The sequence below is a fragment of the Haliotis rubra genome, unplaced genomic scaffold (assembly GCF_003918875.1).
Source record: "Haliotis rubra isolate DU_JTF1 unplaced genomic scaffold, ASM391887v1 Scf108, whole genome shotgun sequence".
NCBI lineage: Eukaryota > Metazoa > Mollusca > Gastropoda > Lepetellida > Haliotidae > Haliotis > Haliotis rubra.
In genome coordinates, this window is record NW_025764981.1 from 2,063,272 (window position 1) to 2,076,130 (window position 12,859).

Genomic DNA, 12,859 nt, shown 5'->3' on the forward strand with positions numbered 1-12,859 from the left:
TTTCAACTCACGAAAAGATATAAAGGAGTGATAAATAATGTTTTGATTTCATCTCAGAATGTGTGTCTCTCTCGGCGAAGGTTTCAATTCCCCACATGGGCACATAAGGAACCCTTTTTATGGACAGACAGTTTCTTTACTGCGATAGATGCGACGTTTCGGTGTAGATCCTAATCATCGTTATCAAGCAAATGAAACGTCGTATCTATTGCAAAAAAGAAGTTGTCTATCCATTCAAAGGGTTCCTCTTCATCATACCAGCTTCTAAATGCCACTTAAGGAAGAAGACACATGGGTACAACGTGTGAAGACCATTTCTCGTGTCCCCCCAGGCGTGATCTTGCTGGAATGTTGATAAAAGTGGCGTAAAACCCACTCACTCACTGACTGTGTCTCTCTCAGTTACTCTTGCATGAACAGTATCCAGGAACGTGAAACCAGTCAAATTCGGGGGGAAACGGGGGTCCGCTGAGAGGGTACACCAGGAGACAGACAGTGATGGTCTCCAGTCGGCACTTCCCGAAACAGGCCCCAGTGTGTCTGTGACAAAGAAAAATGAAAGGATGCATCACTACTTCATACTGCTGATGAAGAGTGAGTGAGTTTGGTTTTACGCCGCTTTTAGCAACATTCCAGCAATATCACCACGGGGGACACCAGCAATGGGCCTCACACCATACTGATGAACGGCGGTGGGGTAGCCCAGTGGTTTTAGCGTTCGCCAGGCTCGTCACGCCGAAGACCCGGGTTTGATTCCCCACATGTGTACAATGTGTGAAGCCCATTGCTGGAATATTGCTACAATTGCGTAAAACACAACCCACACGCGAGTTTGATTGTATACTGATGCCAAACGGACCTTCTGATCCGAAGTCGGACGCCTCGTCCACATGACCAGGTTAACGATTCAGATAAGGAAGAGAGTTTTATTGATGTCAACTTCTTTATTTTGAGGAACACAACGTTTCGGAGTATATCCCTACTCCTTCGTCAGGTGAAGTGGCGGTAGGGTAGCCTACTGGTTAAAGCATTCGCTCGTCAAGCCGAAGACCCGGGTTCGATTCCCCACATGGGTACAATGTGTAAAGCCCATTTCTGGTGTCTCCCGCCTTGATTATGCTGGAATATTGCGGCAAAAGCGGCGTAAAGCCATGTCTCACTCACTCACTCATCAGGTGAATGATGAATATTCCCGATGAAGGAGTAAGGGTACATTCCGAAAAGTTGCTAGGATAAGGCTATAAAAAGAATGCCCCGTTTTGCCAACACTGTAATTACGGATAACACAGCACCTGGAAATGTTCAGTGGGCCAGGACTTAACTGAATAGTCAGACCTTTTACAAGGGGCTATCAACAAGTTTTGAGCCTAAAATACTTCTGATACGTGCATGACAAAAATAACTGTATGGTATTGAAGAATTGTTTATATCATTCACATAAACGTAATATTGACATGCACATGTCGCTAGTTTCCGGTCACGTGACATCTAATGACATGCACCCCTACTGAAACGGTAGAAATGGATAAGCTTGAGTACAGCAGATCAGTCATAAAGTTTTTGGTCCTCGAGGGCCACCCGGAGAAGCACATTGAAGAGCGATAGACAGCATTACGAGTACCGCACCCCATGGGGTACGAGTGTTACTGTCAATCGCTCTTCAATATGCTTCGCCGGGTGGCCCTCGCGGACCAAGAATGTGTGAATCCCCATTTCTGGTGTCCCCAGCCGAGATATTGCTGGAATATTGCTAAAGCGGCTCAAAACTAAACTCACTCACTCACTATTGAACAAACTGATTTTCCGAGTCTCCTTACACCAGCGAGTCCAGATGTATGTGGGCATAGTGAGTCAGTGAGTATGGTTTTACGCCGCTTTTAGCAATATTCCAGCTATATGACGAAGGGGTACACCAGAAACGGGCTTCACACTTATACGTGGGTGTAAACACTTAATGAACGCCCGGCCCTATGAATACTCACCCACAACGAGCCTGGGGATACCACTGGTACCTTGCGGGGACGGCGTGAGGCAGATGCAATATGATCCTCTCCTGACCCATCGAATTCAGCAGTTTGGTCTTATTATCGTGATACTTCTCACTAAAAAACAAGTGAGTGAACGGGTTTAATGCTGACATTAGAATATAATACGTCTCACACAATGTTCTGTTTGTTTGTTTGTTGTTGACGCCGCACTCAGCAATATTCCAGCCATGTGTCCGAGGTCTGTAAATAATCAATTCAGGATCAGACAATCCAGTGATCATCATCATGAGCATCGATCTACGCTCACACAATGTACATTTCGAGGTAAAGGAATCGGATGTTCAGTGTTGTATCGGATGATTAACTATACATCCACGACAATTAAGTCGTGAAGTGGGTTGACGTCACTGTCAACGACAATCCAGTTATTTCAGTGTCAGATCAATTTGGGAAGAAAGCCGGAAGTGATGCCAGTCTCAGAAAGTTACCATTATGGTGAAACACACGAGCACGGTCGAACTTTCATGCAGCTTTAATAGGGAGAAGTCTTTAACGTAACAAACTGACGTTCATTGGTAATACCAAAATCCTTAACTTAGTGATATTTAGCGTTATTATGGAGAAGTCGTTTATGTTACTTTGTAATATTATGTTGTCACAGGGAGAAGTCATTAACGTAACATAGTGACGTTCATTGGTAATACAAAAAGTCCTTAACCTGGTGATATTTATAATTAGCGTTATTAGGGAGAGATCGTTTATGTTACTTTGTAATATTATGTTGGCACAGGGAGAAGTCATTAACGTAACATAGTGACGTTCATTGGTAATACAAACAAACCTCAACTTAGTGATATTCAGCGTTAGTAGGGAGAGATCGTTTATGTTACTTGGTAACATTATGTTGTTATAGAGAGAACAGGGGCCAGTGGGTAAAGCGTTGGTTCGTCACGCCGGAGACCCGGGTTCTATTCCCAACATGGGTACAATGTGTGAAGTCCATTTCTGGTGTCCCCTGCCGTGATATCGCTAAAGGCAGCGTAAAACCACACTCACTCACTCACTCACTCACTCACTCACTATAACGTGACGTTCAGTTATAGGGAGGAGGAATAAATTATAAGGCAGATCATTTCTTAAAGATGCATTGATTAAAATTAAAGGTACCGAGTTGTAATTTTGAGAAAATCTGTATCTAAACTAAATAATAATGAGTGTTAACTAACATGTAGATTAACTGATACTGCCTTCGCTCAATGTTCGTCCACAGAGACGAAGGCCTCAGTAGGTTCTTAATAGGTGAATGAGTGAGTATGGTTTTACGCCGCTTTTAGCAATAATCCAGCAGTATCACGGCAGGGGACACCAGAAATGGGCTTCACACATTGTACCGATTAGGGGAATCGAACCTGGGTCTTCGAGCGGACGCTTTAACCACTAAGCTACCCCACCGCCCCTGGCACATGATAGGAGAAATACGGAAATATATTTGAGAATAAAGACTCTCAAAGGAAACATTTAGGTTTTTTCTGACAAAAAAGTGACACATGTATTGGAAAACGTACGTTGGACAACATTGGTCATAGTCGTGGCCCGAATTGGCAAACCATCTTTCCCGCAACGAAAGACGCTCTCTCCACGGCCGAAGACCCCATTTTGATTTGTGGCTTTCCCGCCAATCCCGCTCCTTCTTCTTAATCTGCTCCTCTGTGTGGAACAATCCGCCATAGAACATACTGACCAGCTGGTCGAGGTCTGCAGAGGAGTTCCAAGAGGCACAAGACGCACCAAGATTGACGTCACTTCTGTCAACAGTCAAAGCATCCTGGGAGTGGACACATGTTGCTATGGCAACGAGGAGGAAGTTTGCGCACGTACACGATGCCATCATCTGGAAAACAACGCACTTCAGTACAAGAGCCACTTGAGGAGAAAACTGGTTTGGCTAACGAAGGTGCTCTGACGGACCGAACAAGAATTTCCAATCAAATGTCAGTACCTCTAGGCCGAGGTTCTCTCCTTATAATCAACAACATAGCAAGATAGCACATAACAATATAGACGCGTTGTATCCTCCGTGTAAATATAGCTGATATGCTCATGTACATTAGTCTTACCTGGTGCACGGATCTTGAACAGTGACTACACTTTGTACACTCGTGTTCAGTAAACAAAATAATTCGAGAAGCTTTGTTTAGTTATAACGACGTGTATTGTACACCGTGGATACTGCTTGTGAGAACAATCCATTCACGGTAAGGTAAACATATAGACCTGGGGGTGTGGGGGGTAGAGGTGAAGGAGAGGGCCCATTTGGTATGTTCTCCAAGCCTGACAAAAGATTGACAGCAGGATTAGCCGTAGGCAAATATTTATCTGAAGTAAACAGCCCAGTGTTATTCAGAAAATGTGAAAATGGGAAGTGCGTTCAAGCATAGCTTGATGCGAATATCACGTCAACAGGGACACTGCTACACATATAATCATATGTCGTACTCTCTCTTTCTCTCCCTCCCTCCCCTCTCTTTCACTCACCCCCTCTATCTCTCCCCCTCCAACTCCCCCACTCTCTATCTATCTATCTCCTCTCCCTCCCTCTCTCTCCTCCCTTTCTTCCTCTTCCCCTCTTACTCCCTCCTTCTCTCTGCTCTCTCCCCTCTAACGCCCTCCCTCCCACTCTATCTCTCCCTCCTCTCCCGCTCTCTCTTTCTCTCTCTCTCTCGCTCTCTTTTTCTCCTTCCTCTCTCTCTCGTTATGATATTGGTGGAATATTGCTAAAAGCGGCGTAAAACTAAACTCACTCACTCTTACTCTACCTTTTCGCTCGGTTACTCTTTCCCGTCTCTCTTTCTCTTCTAATCTCCACCTTCCCTCTCTCACTCTGTTTATCGCTCTCCCACTTTCTCTGTGAGTTAAAAACATGCACTCAATAGTATGGGGAAATCTATCTTCCACATCAGCTGGTTGATATCAAGCTTACCTTCTCCGATCAGACAGTTTAACGACTGAATGAATCAGTTATACAACCCCTTTATATACCACCGTATGGGAAGCAAACAAGCCAATACGTCTAGCAACATATCAACTTCCTAGAACACGTAAATGTATTAACTGAAGTGCCGCAATTAAGTAACAAAACCTGACTATGTACCCTAAGTGCGTCAACGTAAGTACGACCAATCACGTCACAGGGGCGTGTCAACATGACACGTGTTGGCTCACTCCAGCCTGACTTCCGTCCGGTCTGTGCCAAGTCATTATTGCGTAACACACACCTACACCCACCACCTAAAGCTACACTCCTTCCCCCCCCCCTCCCCCCTACCACACACACACGTTGGACGTTTTTGTTTGTTTCTTTGTTGCTAAACGCTGCCAAATATTCCAGCTATATGGCGGCGGTCTGTATATAATCGAGTCTGGACCAGAAAATCCAGTGATCACCAGCATGAGCATTGATCTACACAGTTAGGATGCGATGACATGTGTCAACCAAGTCAGCAAGCCTGACCACCCAATCCCGTTAATCGCCTCTTACGACAAGCTTGGGTTGCTGAAGATCAATTCTAAACCGGATCTTCATGGATAACCTCCTAGGAGGATGGCCTAAAAGTCGGGCCGGGCCGGGCCACCGGGTAATACTAAAAATGGATTGCAGAATATTAAAACGAAACCTGCACATTTGGGTCGATACACTTCCCGCCTTCACAAATGCATAGTTTGATTGAAAATGTATAGTTAATGGGGAAAAGACCAACACAACAACAATGTCTACATACCGAGATTCCCGTAGAAAAGACACCGTCTTGTTGTTATGTCTTTTCCTTGATATGTCTATGAGGGAAGGCTGCTTACTTCTCTTAGCGTGTGACATACTGGGGTCCTGGGCAGGAAGTGACAGTGTTTTGACTGCTTTTCTTTCCTTAATTAAGATATTAGGGTTCCCTAATTAACCTTTATTGTCTCAGGCTGAATCAGCACAGGATGTTTATGTTAAAGAGACGTGGATATCGGCGAATGTCAACCGGCAAATATGACATGATTATGTATATTAAAAGAAATATTTGAAATCACAAACTTTTGTAACATGTTATAAAGGATCAAACAAAGTATGCATTCACATACACAAAAATTCTTATGTGTTTTCATTGTAAACAATACCAGCCCAAATCCGATAGCCAGCGCGTATGCATATGCTTATATTTACTAATACACATGAAACACAAAATAGTATTATATCTACCTAAATACCACTTCATAAAGTAAAGTAAAAGTGAAGCCCCTTTCTCTCTCCATTCCCAACGATTTAGGAAAATAATGTCCTCGGAAAACAAAATCCGCAATCAAAAGTGTTTAGACTCGGTTCGACCCGACTTGGCCCGTGATGTCAAAAACAACTTAAACCTCACACGTGTATCTTGAAATGTGTTTATATCCATAGATTAGTATTATATCTACCTACATTTCACTTCACAGAGTCTCAAAGCGTAGTATTTGAAGCAAAAACGTTGCTGAAAGTGAAGCTCTATTTTCTACATATTCTAAACAAACAGTATCACAGTCATGCTTTCGGTACGCCTTGGCCCGGGCTCTCAAAAACAACTTAAACCACACACATGTATTCTGATTTGTGTTTAATTCCATAGATTAGTATTATATCTACCTAAATATCAATGTGTGATGTTACAAAATGCCACATGTAAAGATAACTGCTCCGTTAAAGTGAAGCCCTTGTCTCACATTTTTCAACATAGTCTCAATCAAAAGTGTTTGGTCTCTGTTTGGCCAGACTTGGCCCTTGCTCTCAAAAACAACTTAAACATCACACATGTATCTTGAAATGTGTTTAAATACATAGATTAGTATTATATCTACCTACATTTCACTTCACAGAGTCTAGAAGCGTAGTATTTGAAGCAAATACCTTGCTCAAAGTGAAGTCCTATTTTCTATACATTCTCAACAAAGTCACAGTATCACAAGTCTTCGGTCCGGCTTTGCCCTGGCGCTCAAACGAACCTTATACCTCAAAGATGTATCCTGATTTGTGTTTAAATCCATAGATTAGTATTATATCTACCTAAATATCACCGTGTGATTTTACAAAATGCCACATCTAAAGATAACTGGTTCGTTAAAGTGAAGCCCTTTTCTCTCTCCATTCACAATATAGCCTCAATCAAAAGTGTTTAGTCTCTGTTCAGCCCGACTTGGCCCGTGCTGTCAAAAACACCTTAAACCTCACACATGTATCCTGATTTCTGTCTATATCTCTAGAATAGAGTTATATCTACCTAAGTACGTCTTTGTAGAGTCTCAAAGCGTTGTATTTGAAGCAAACACGTTGCTTAAAGTGTTGCCATATTTTTCTATACATTCTTAAAGAACCACTAAACTTTGTTTTTTGTTACTCTTTTAACCATTACATATGAAAGATTTGTGGTTAGTCTTATGCGGAACACCAAATTTATTCTTTAAAAACTTGTGGTTAATTAATACCGAGCGATTAAAAGTGGCCAAAAAGTCGCCTGCTTCCCTCTCGCCCGCCAACGAAACCACAGACAGGTTACGTAACTCTGTCGCCAGAGCACTGCAGTGACGTCATATGAGGAACGATTTTCAGTTAGTTGTATAGAAAGTGTGTAGCACGCTCATCATTTTGATGATTTCTCGACATGAACGACGACATGCCGAATCGTTGCGTTGTCGTCAATTGCTCCTAGGGGTCGGGTGATGGTGTCACCATGCACAGATTTCCACAGGATCCCGCAGTTCGTGCTAAATAGGTTATGTTTGTGAGTGCGAAGCGAGCGTTGTGGAAGCCTGAAACGATATCTTACTTGTGTTCAGATCGCTTCACGGAAGTTAAAGAATCAAAACTACTTACTAGTTATAGTAAAATATGTATATGATTGATGACCATAAAGATTTTCCATAACACAACTTGTAACATAACGATTTCTTCCTCGGAAGTGAGGTTGTGGTCGAAGTAACAATAATATTGTAAGTAGTATTATATTGACACCCACCTCGCTGCCAGGAGAGAAATTGGCATGTTATACGCTATGTCATGCAAAATCCTATTGGCCATCAATAAAATACATATTTTACTACCAGTAGAAAGTAGTTTTGATTTTGTAACTTGGTGAAAACAAACCTAAATAGCATTTATCCTAAGACTAACGGATGTTCCCGACAGGGCGCCGCCATTTTTGAAAACCGTAAAGTCTGTTAGAATTAATGAGATTATAGTTTGTTTTCATCAAGTTAGAAAATCAAAACTACTTTTTACTCGTAGTTAAATATGTATTGGAATCATAACCAAAAGGGTTTTGCATGACACAACTTATAACATAACGATTTCTTCCACGGAAGCGAGGTGGGTCTCGAAGTCACAATACTGCGCGATAAATTTCTTGCTACATTCACATGGTTAATGTCCACTCACCAGTATGTAGATACTAGTCAATGTGCGTCTTTATATTTGGTCTTATAATCCTAATTAGTTTATTATCATACTTTTATGCATTTTGAAACTAAATAAAAAGCTGACGATCTGCTGATACTTATAGTGAATTTATAACAGAACTGTAATATCTAGACATTTTATAGTTTGCCAATGTGAATCATAATTCGCACACACCCCCTAGTGTATGTTGTCTGTCTCATTACACTTCACGGCGAAAACAATGATTCTGTTGAATGCTACGACAAATGATTAAAAACAAAATGCAAATATTAAAATTAAAACAGATTAAAGTTATAGGAACAATATCAGGCCATACCTTGTTTGAGAGGAATGTATCCATCAATATCCACAAAACTGTTTCCAAATGATGTGTCTTTTAACAGTTTAATATACGAAAAAGTGACAAGTCTTTTCAGGTATTGGTGTATAGTCTCATTGGTCACCCAAGATAGCACACCTGGCAACTTATTGCATAATGTCCGCCTTTCATTAAAAACAGTAATTTAGTTAGCCAATAATGGGCAATCAATCAATGTATTGCCGGTTAATCCTTTGAAAGAAGGACGTTGTTTTACGCAGACACCGACACGGCAGAGTGTATTCAGTATAGATTAGTAAAATCTACATACATAAACACTACCTTTTGACAATTCCGCTGTGTAAGATAAAAGTAATTAATCAATCAGCGTGTTATCGGTTAATCCTTTGATCGATGTTCATAATGTTGAATATTTACTCCAGACACAAGAAATGCCAAATGGGAACCTTTGTCGGGTAATCTAAGTGTGTTACCACTAATTATACCTGTTATAAATTCATTAACTGACCATCAAGTGAATGATGACAAATAACATGTGTAGGTTTATACCACCTAACACGGGTTACAACAAGGGAGTTGATTAATTGCTGTATTGCATGTGAAAACTTATGGGCCGACACTGTTTTGAGAATACAAACAGATTTTTACATGACATGATTAAATATCGAGGTAAAAAAACACAGAAATGGGATCAATTTGGATCAGTCATTATACAAATAGGGCCTAACGACACCAATCAATTGTGACAGAATCGTCTATGAAAACAAGTTGTAACTCAGAAACTAGGCAAAGCAGGAGACAAAATTAAATGACAGTAGATTGTGAGAACATATAGCTTTCATTTTCCACAACAATTGTCACGATTTCAGGTTTATACAAGCCTGTAAACAAGATAATTTACCCCCTAAAATGTAGATGAATTCTGCATCGGCCCTCAAAGCTATTCCTCATATGACGTCACAGAGTCAGCGCCGCTCTGATTGGTTGAAATTTCGTTCCCGGGTGAGAATTGTGCACTGTTGTCAAAAAGGTCGATTTAAGTCAATTAAAGGTCGAAATGAGTAGTTTTAATGACGGGGTTGCATTTATAACGATGCCAGTTAGTGATTTATGTATTTTTAACCCCTAGGGTTTATGTGACCTTTAACAGCCACACAGTATCACAGTCATGCTTTCGGTCCGGTTTGGCCCGGGCTCTCAAAAACTAATTAAACCCCACACATATGTCCTGATTTGTGTTTAATTCCATAGATTAGTATTATATCTACCTAAATATCAATGTGTGATGTTACAAAATGCTACATGTAAAGATAACTAGTGAAGCCCTTTTCTCTCTCCATTCACAATATATTTGGCTAATGTTTATCATAGATATTCTAGATAACTGTGGATAAACACTGCTGTCCTCAATGACTGAATGTAATCTCATTCGCAACTACCAAATTTGCAGACATATGACTTGCTGTGAAATAGCTATGGTAACAGATGTTTGCAAAAACGTGATCAAAGTCTGTCTCACCACAGGTATCTATGACAAACTAATCAAACGAATAAAATCGATAACATATGGTTCACACAAAAGCCAAAAGGGAAACCATGGTACACTGAAAATAGGCCAAATCATCCGCTACTTTTGTGGTTGTTGCAAGCTATATTTGATTTACACTCCTTAAATAGCTTTTAAATGTACCATCAAATCTCTTATAAATTTATGTTTTCCGTAAGTTTACCAAACAAAACGTAAATAATCTTCAGGTTCCATATTCTTTCAATTAGGTTTCCGTTTTCCTGAAATTAATTTTATTTTATGTGACAATATCTTTTATTTGAATTCTGATGTAACAGAAACACTGACATCACGAAACTAAACCCTATATAATACATAGGCAGTTTAACGTAGTAGTTAATGTAGGTTTCTGGATATATGCATTTGGAGTCAAATATATTTTTCTACGATCGTTTCATTCAAGTTCTCACTAATAGAAACCATCAATGATGGTTTCCAGTTGCTTTATGCAATGCAAACTAACAATGGTACATTACTGTCAGTTTCCATTTCTGGAAATTAACCTTGTTTGTTTCCGACAGTTTTCAGTCTCTGAAACTAACCATGTTAGTTTCAGCAACGAAAAAACTGCCGGAAACAAACAATCATCAGACCTCCGTGAGCGGAAACCTACATGATCCTGGCATTACCCAGTTTCATGTAGGTTTCGGAAATCTGAAACCCTGTTATTTTGCTGTGTATAGTCTCAATCAAAAGTGTTTAGTCTCTCTTCAGCCCGACTTGGCCCGTGCTGTCAAAAACAACAAAACCTCCCACATTTATCCTGATTTGTGTTTAAATCAATAGATTAGAATTATATCTACCTAAATATCACTTCACAGAGTCTCAAAGCGTAGAATTTGGAAGCAAAACGTTGCTGAAAGTGAAGCCCTATTTTCTATACATTCTCAACAACAACACAGTATCACAGTCATGCTTTTCGGTCCCGTGCTTGGCCCGGGCTCTCAAAAACAACAAACCCAACTCATAGGTCCTAATTTGTGTTTAAATCTATAGATTAGTATTATATCTACCTAAATATCACCATGTGATTTTACAAAATGCCACATCTAAAGATAACTGGTTCGTTACAGTGAAGCCCTTTTCTCTCCATTCACAACATAGCCTCAATCAAAAGTATTTGGTCTCTGTTCAGCCAGACTTGGTCCGTGGTGTCAAAAACAACCTAAACCTCACACATGTATCTTGAAATGTGTTTATATCTATAGATTTGTGTTATATCTACCCAAAAACGTCTTTATAGAGTTTCAAATCGTTGTATTTGAAGCAAACACGTTGCTTAAAGTGAAGTCCTATTTTCTATACATTCTCAACAAAGACACAGTATCACAAGCTTTCGGTCCGGCTTGGCCCGCGCTCTCAAACGCACCTTAAACCTCACAGATGTATCTTGAAATGTGTTTAAATCCATAGATTAATATTATATCTACCTAAATACCTCTTTATTGAGGCTCAAAGCTTTGTACATGTATTTGAATCTAACACGTTGCTTTAAGTGAAGCCCAGTGTTCAATCTGGCTCTGTGCGGGCTAATGAAAATTAATACACCTGTTAATTACACCTGTATCCAGCTTGCTTAATTGCCTCTTGTCTAATTGCAATCAGCTAGGTATTGTGATTTCATTAACATACTCCATTGTTGCCCTTAATTACCGTTCAGGGGCCTTCAGTGTTATTGATTACTCCACCGTTTCTTCATTACGTTTATCACAGATGTATATATATAATATATAGTAGATATATCTAAAATTATTTATGCTTCCACTCGTGTTATATATGATGCGTATGGGATGTTCTCCGTACATGTTTCCGGAGAGTATAAACATTAATGAATACTAGTACCGATACAGATGGCAGGCTTTACACATATAATTAACTTAATAAATATCAGAAGATATTACACCCAATTATATGACATGAAATGCTTGAAAGAGGTGGGTTTTTAGTGGTTCAGAATACAGGATGTTCTCCGTACAGTTTCCACAGTATAAACATCATTTCATACTAGTACAGATATAGATAGCCGGCTGAAGCTATTCATGACATGGATTTGAACATATCAGTAATTTAATAAATATCAGAGGGTATCAGCTAAAATGACTTGCCGTATGAGATGTTATGGTTATATAATTTGAACATCCACGGCAATGACACTGTGTTGCCCAGCTCAGGCTCGGGAGAACATTGTTTTCACTGTGAGAGCTTTGCCAAAGGTTACTCGGAGATGCCGTTTCCGGATGTTATGAAGCTTCAAGCGTTTCTGATAATCCTGTTTTCCTGATAATCCGGTTTTGACGAGGCTCACTTACAGCGAGTTCGGGATGAAATGAACAACGGTCCCGGGGCGAGTGATCGGACGTTTGATACCAGTGACCTAGATAAACCTATAACATAGGCGGAGGTTGAGTACGCGGTTGCCCGTGCTAAACGTGTTCAGGCTGCCGGTCCAGCCTGTATACCTGCTGAAGCTCTAAAAAGTAAAACATGTATTGATCTTTTATTTAGACTGTTTACAT

At 40.3% G+C, this 12,859-nt stretch overlaps 1 protein-coding gene across 1 annotated transcript in view; it reads right to left on the reverse strand.

Annotated features, from left to right (window-relative positions):
- Positions 1 to 289: 289 nt before the first annotated feature.
- Positions 290 to 12,859, reverse strand: part of LOC124281789 — a 33,913-nt gene continuing 21,343 nt past the window's right edge. Inside the window, exons 3-5 of the mRNA XM_046717778.1 lie at positions 3,554 to 3,879; positions 1,983 to 2,102; positions 290 to 546 (exon numbers count right to left, since the gene is read on the reverse strand). Coding sequence (XP_046573734.1) covers positions 399 to 546; positions 1,983 to 2,102; positions 3,554 to 3,879 — 594 coding nt within the window. The 3' untranslated portion in view covers positions 290 to 398. The remainder of the gene's footprint in view (positions 547 to 1,982; positions 2,103 to 3,553; positions 3,880 to 12,859) is intronic.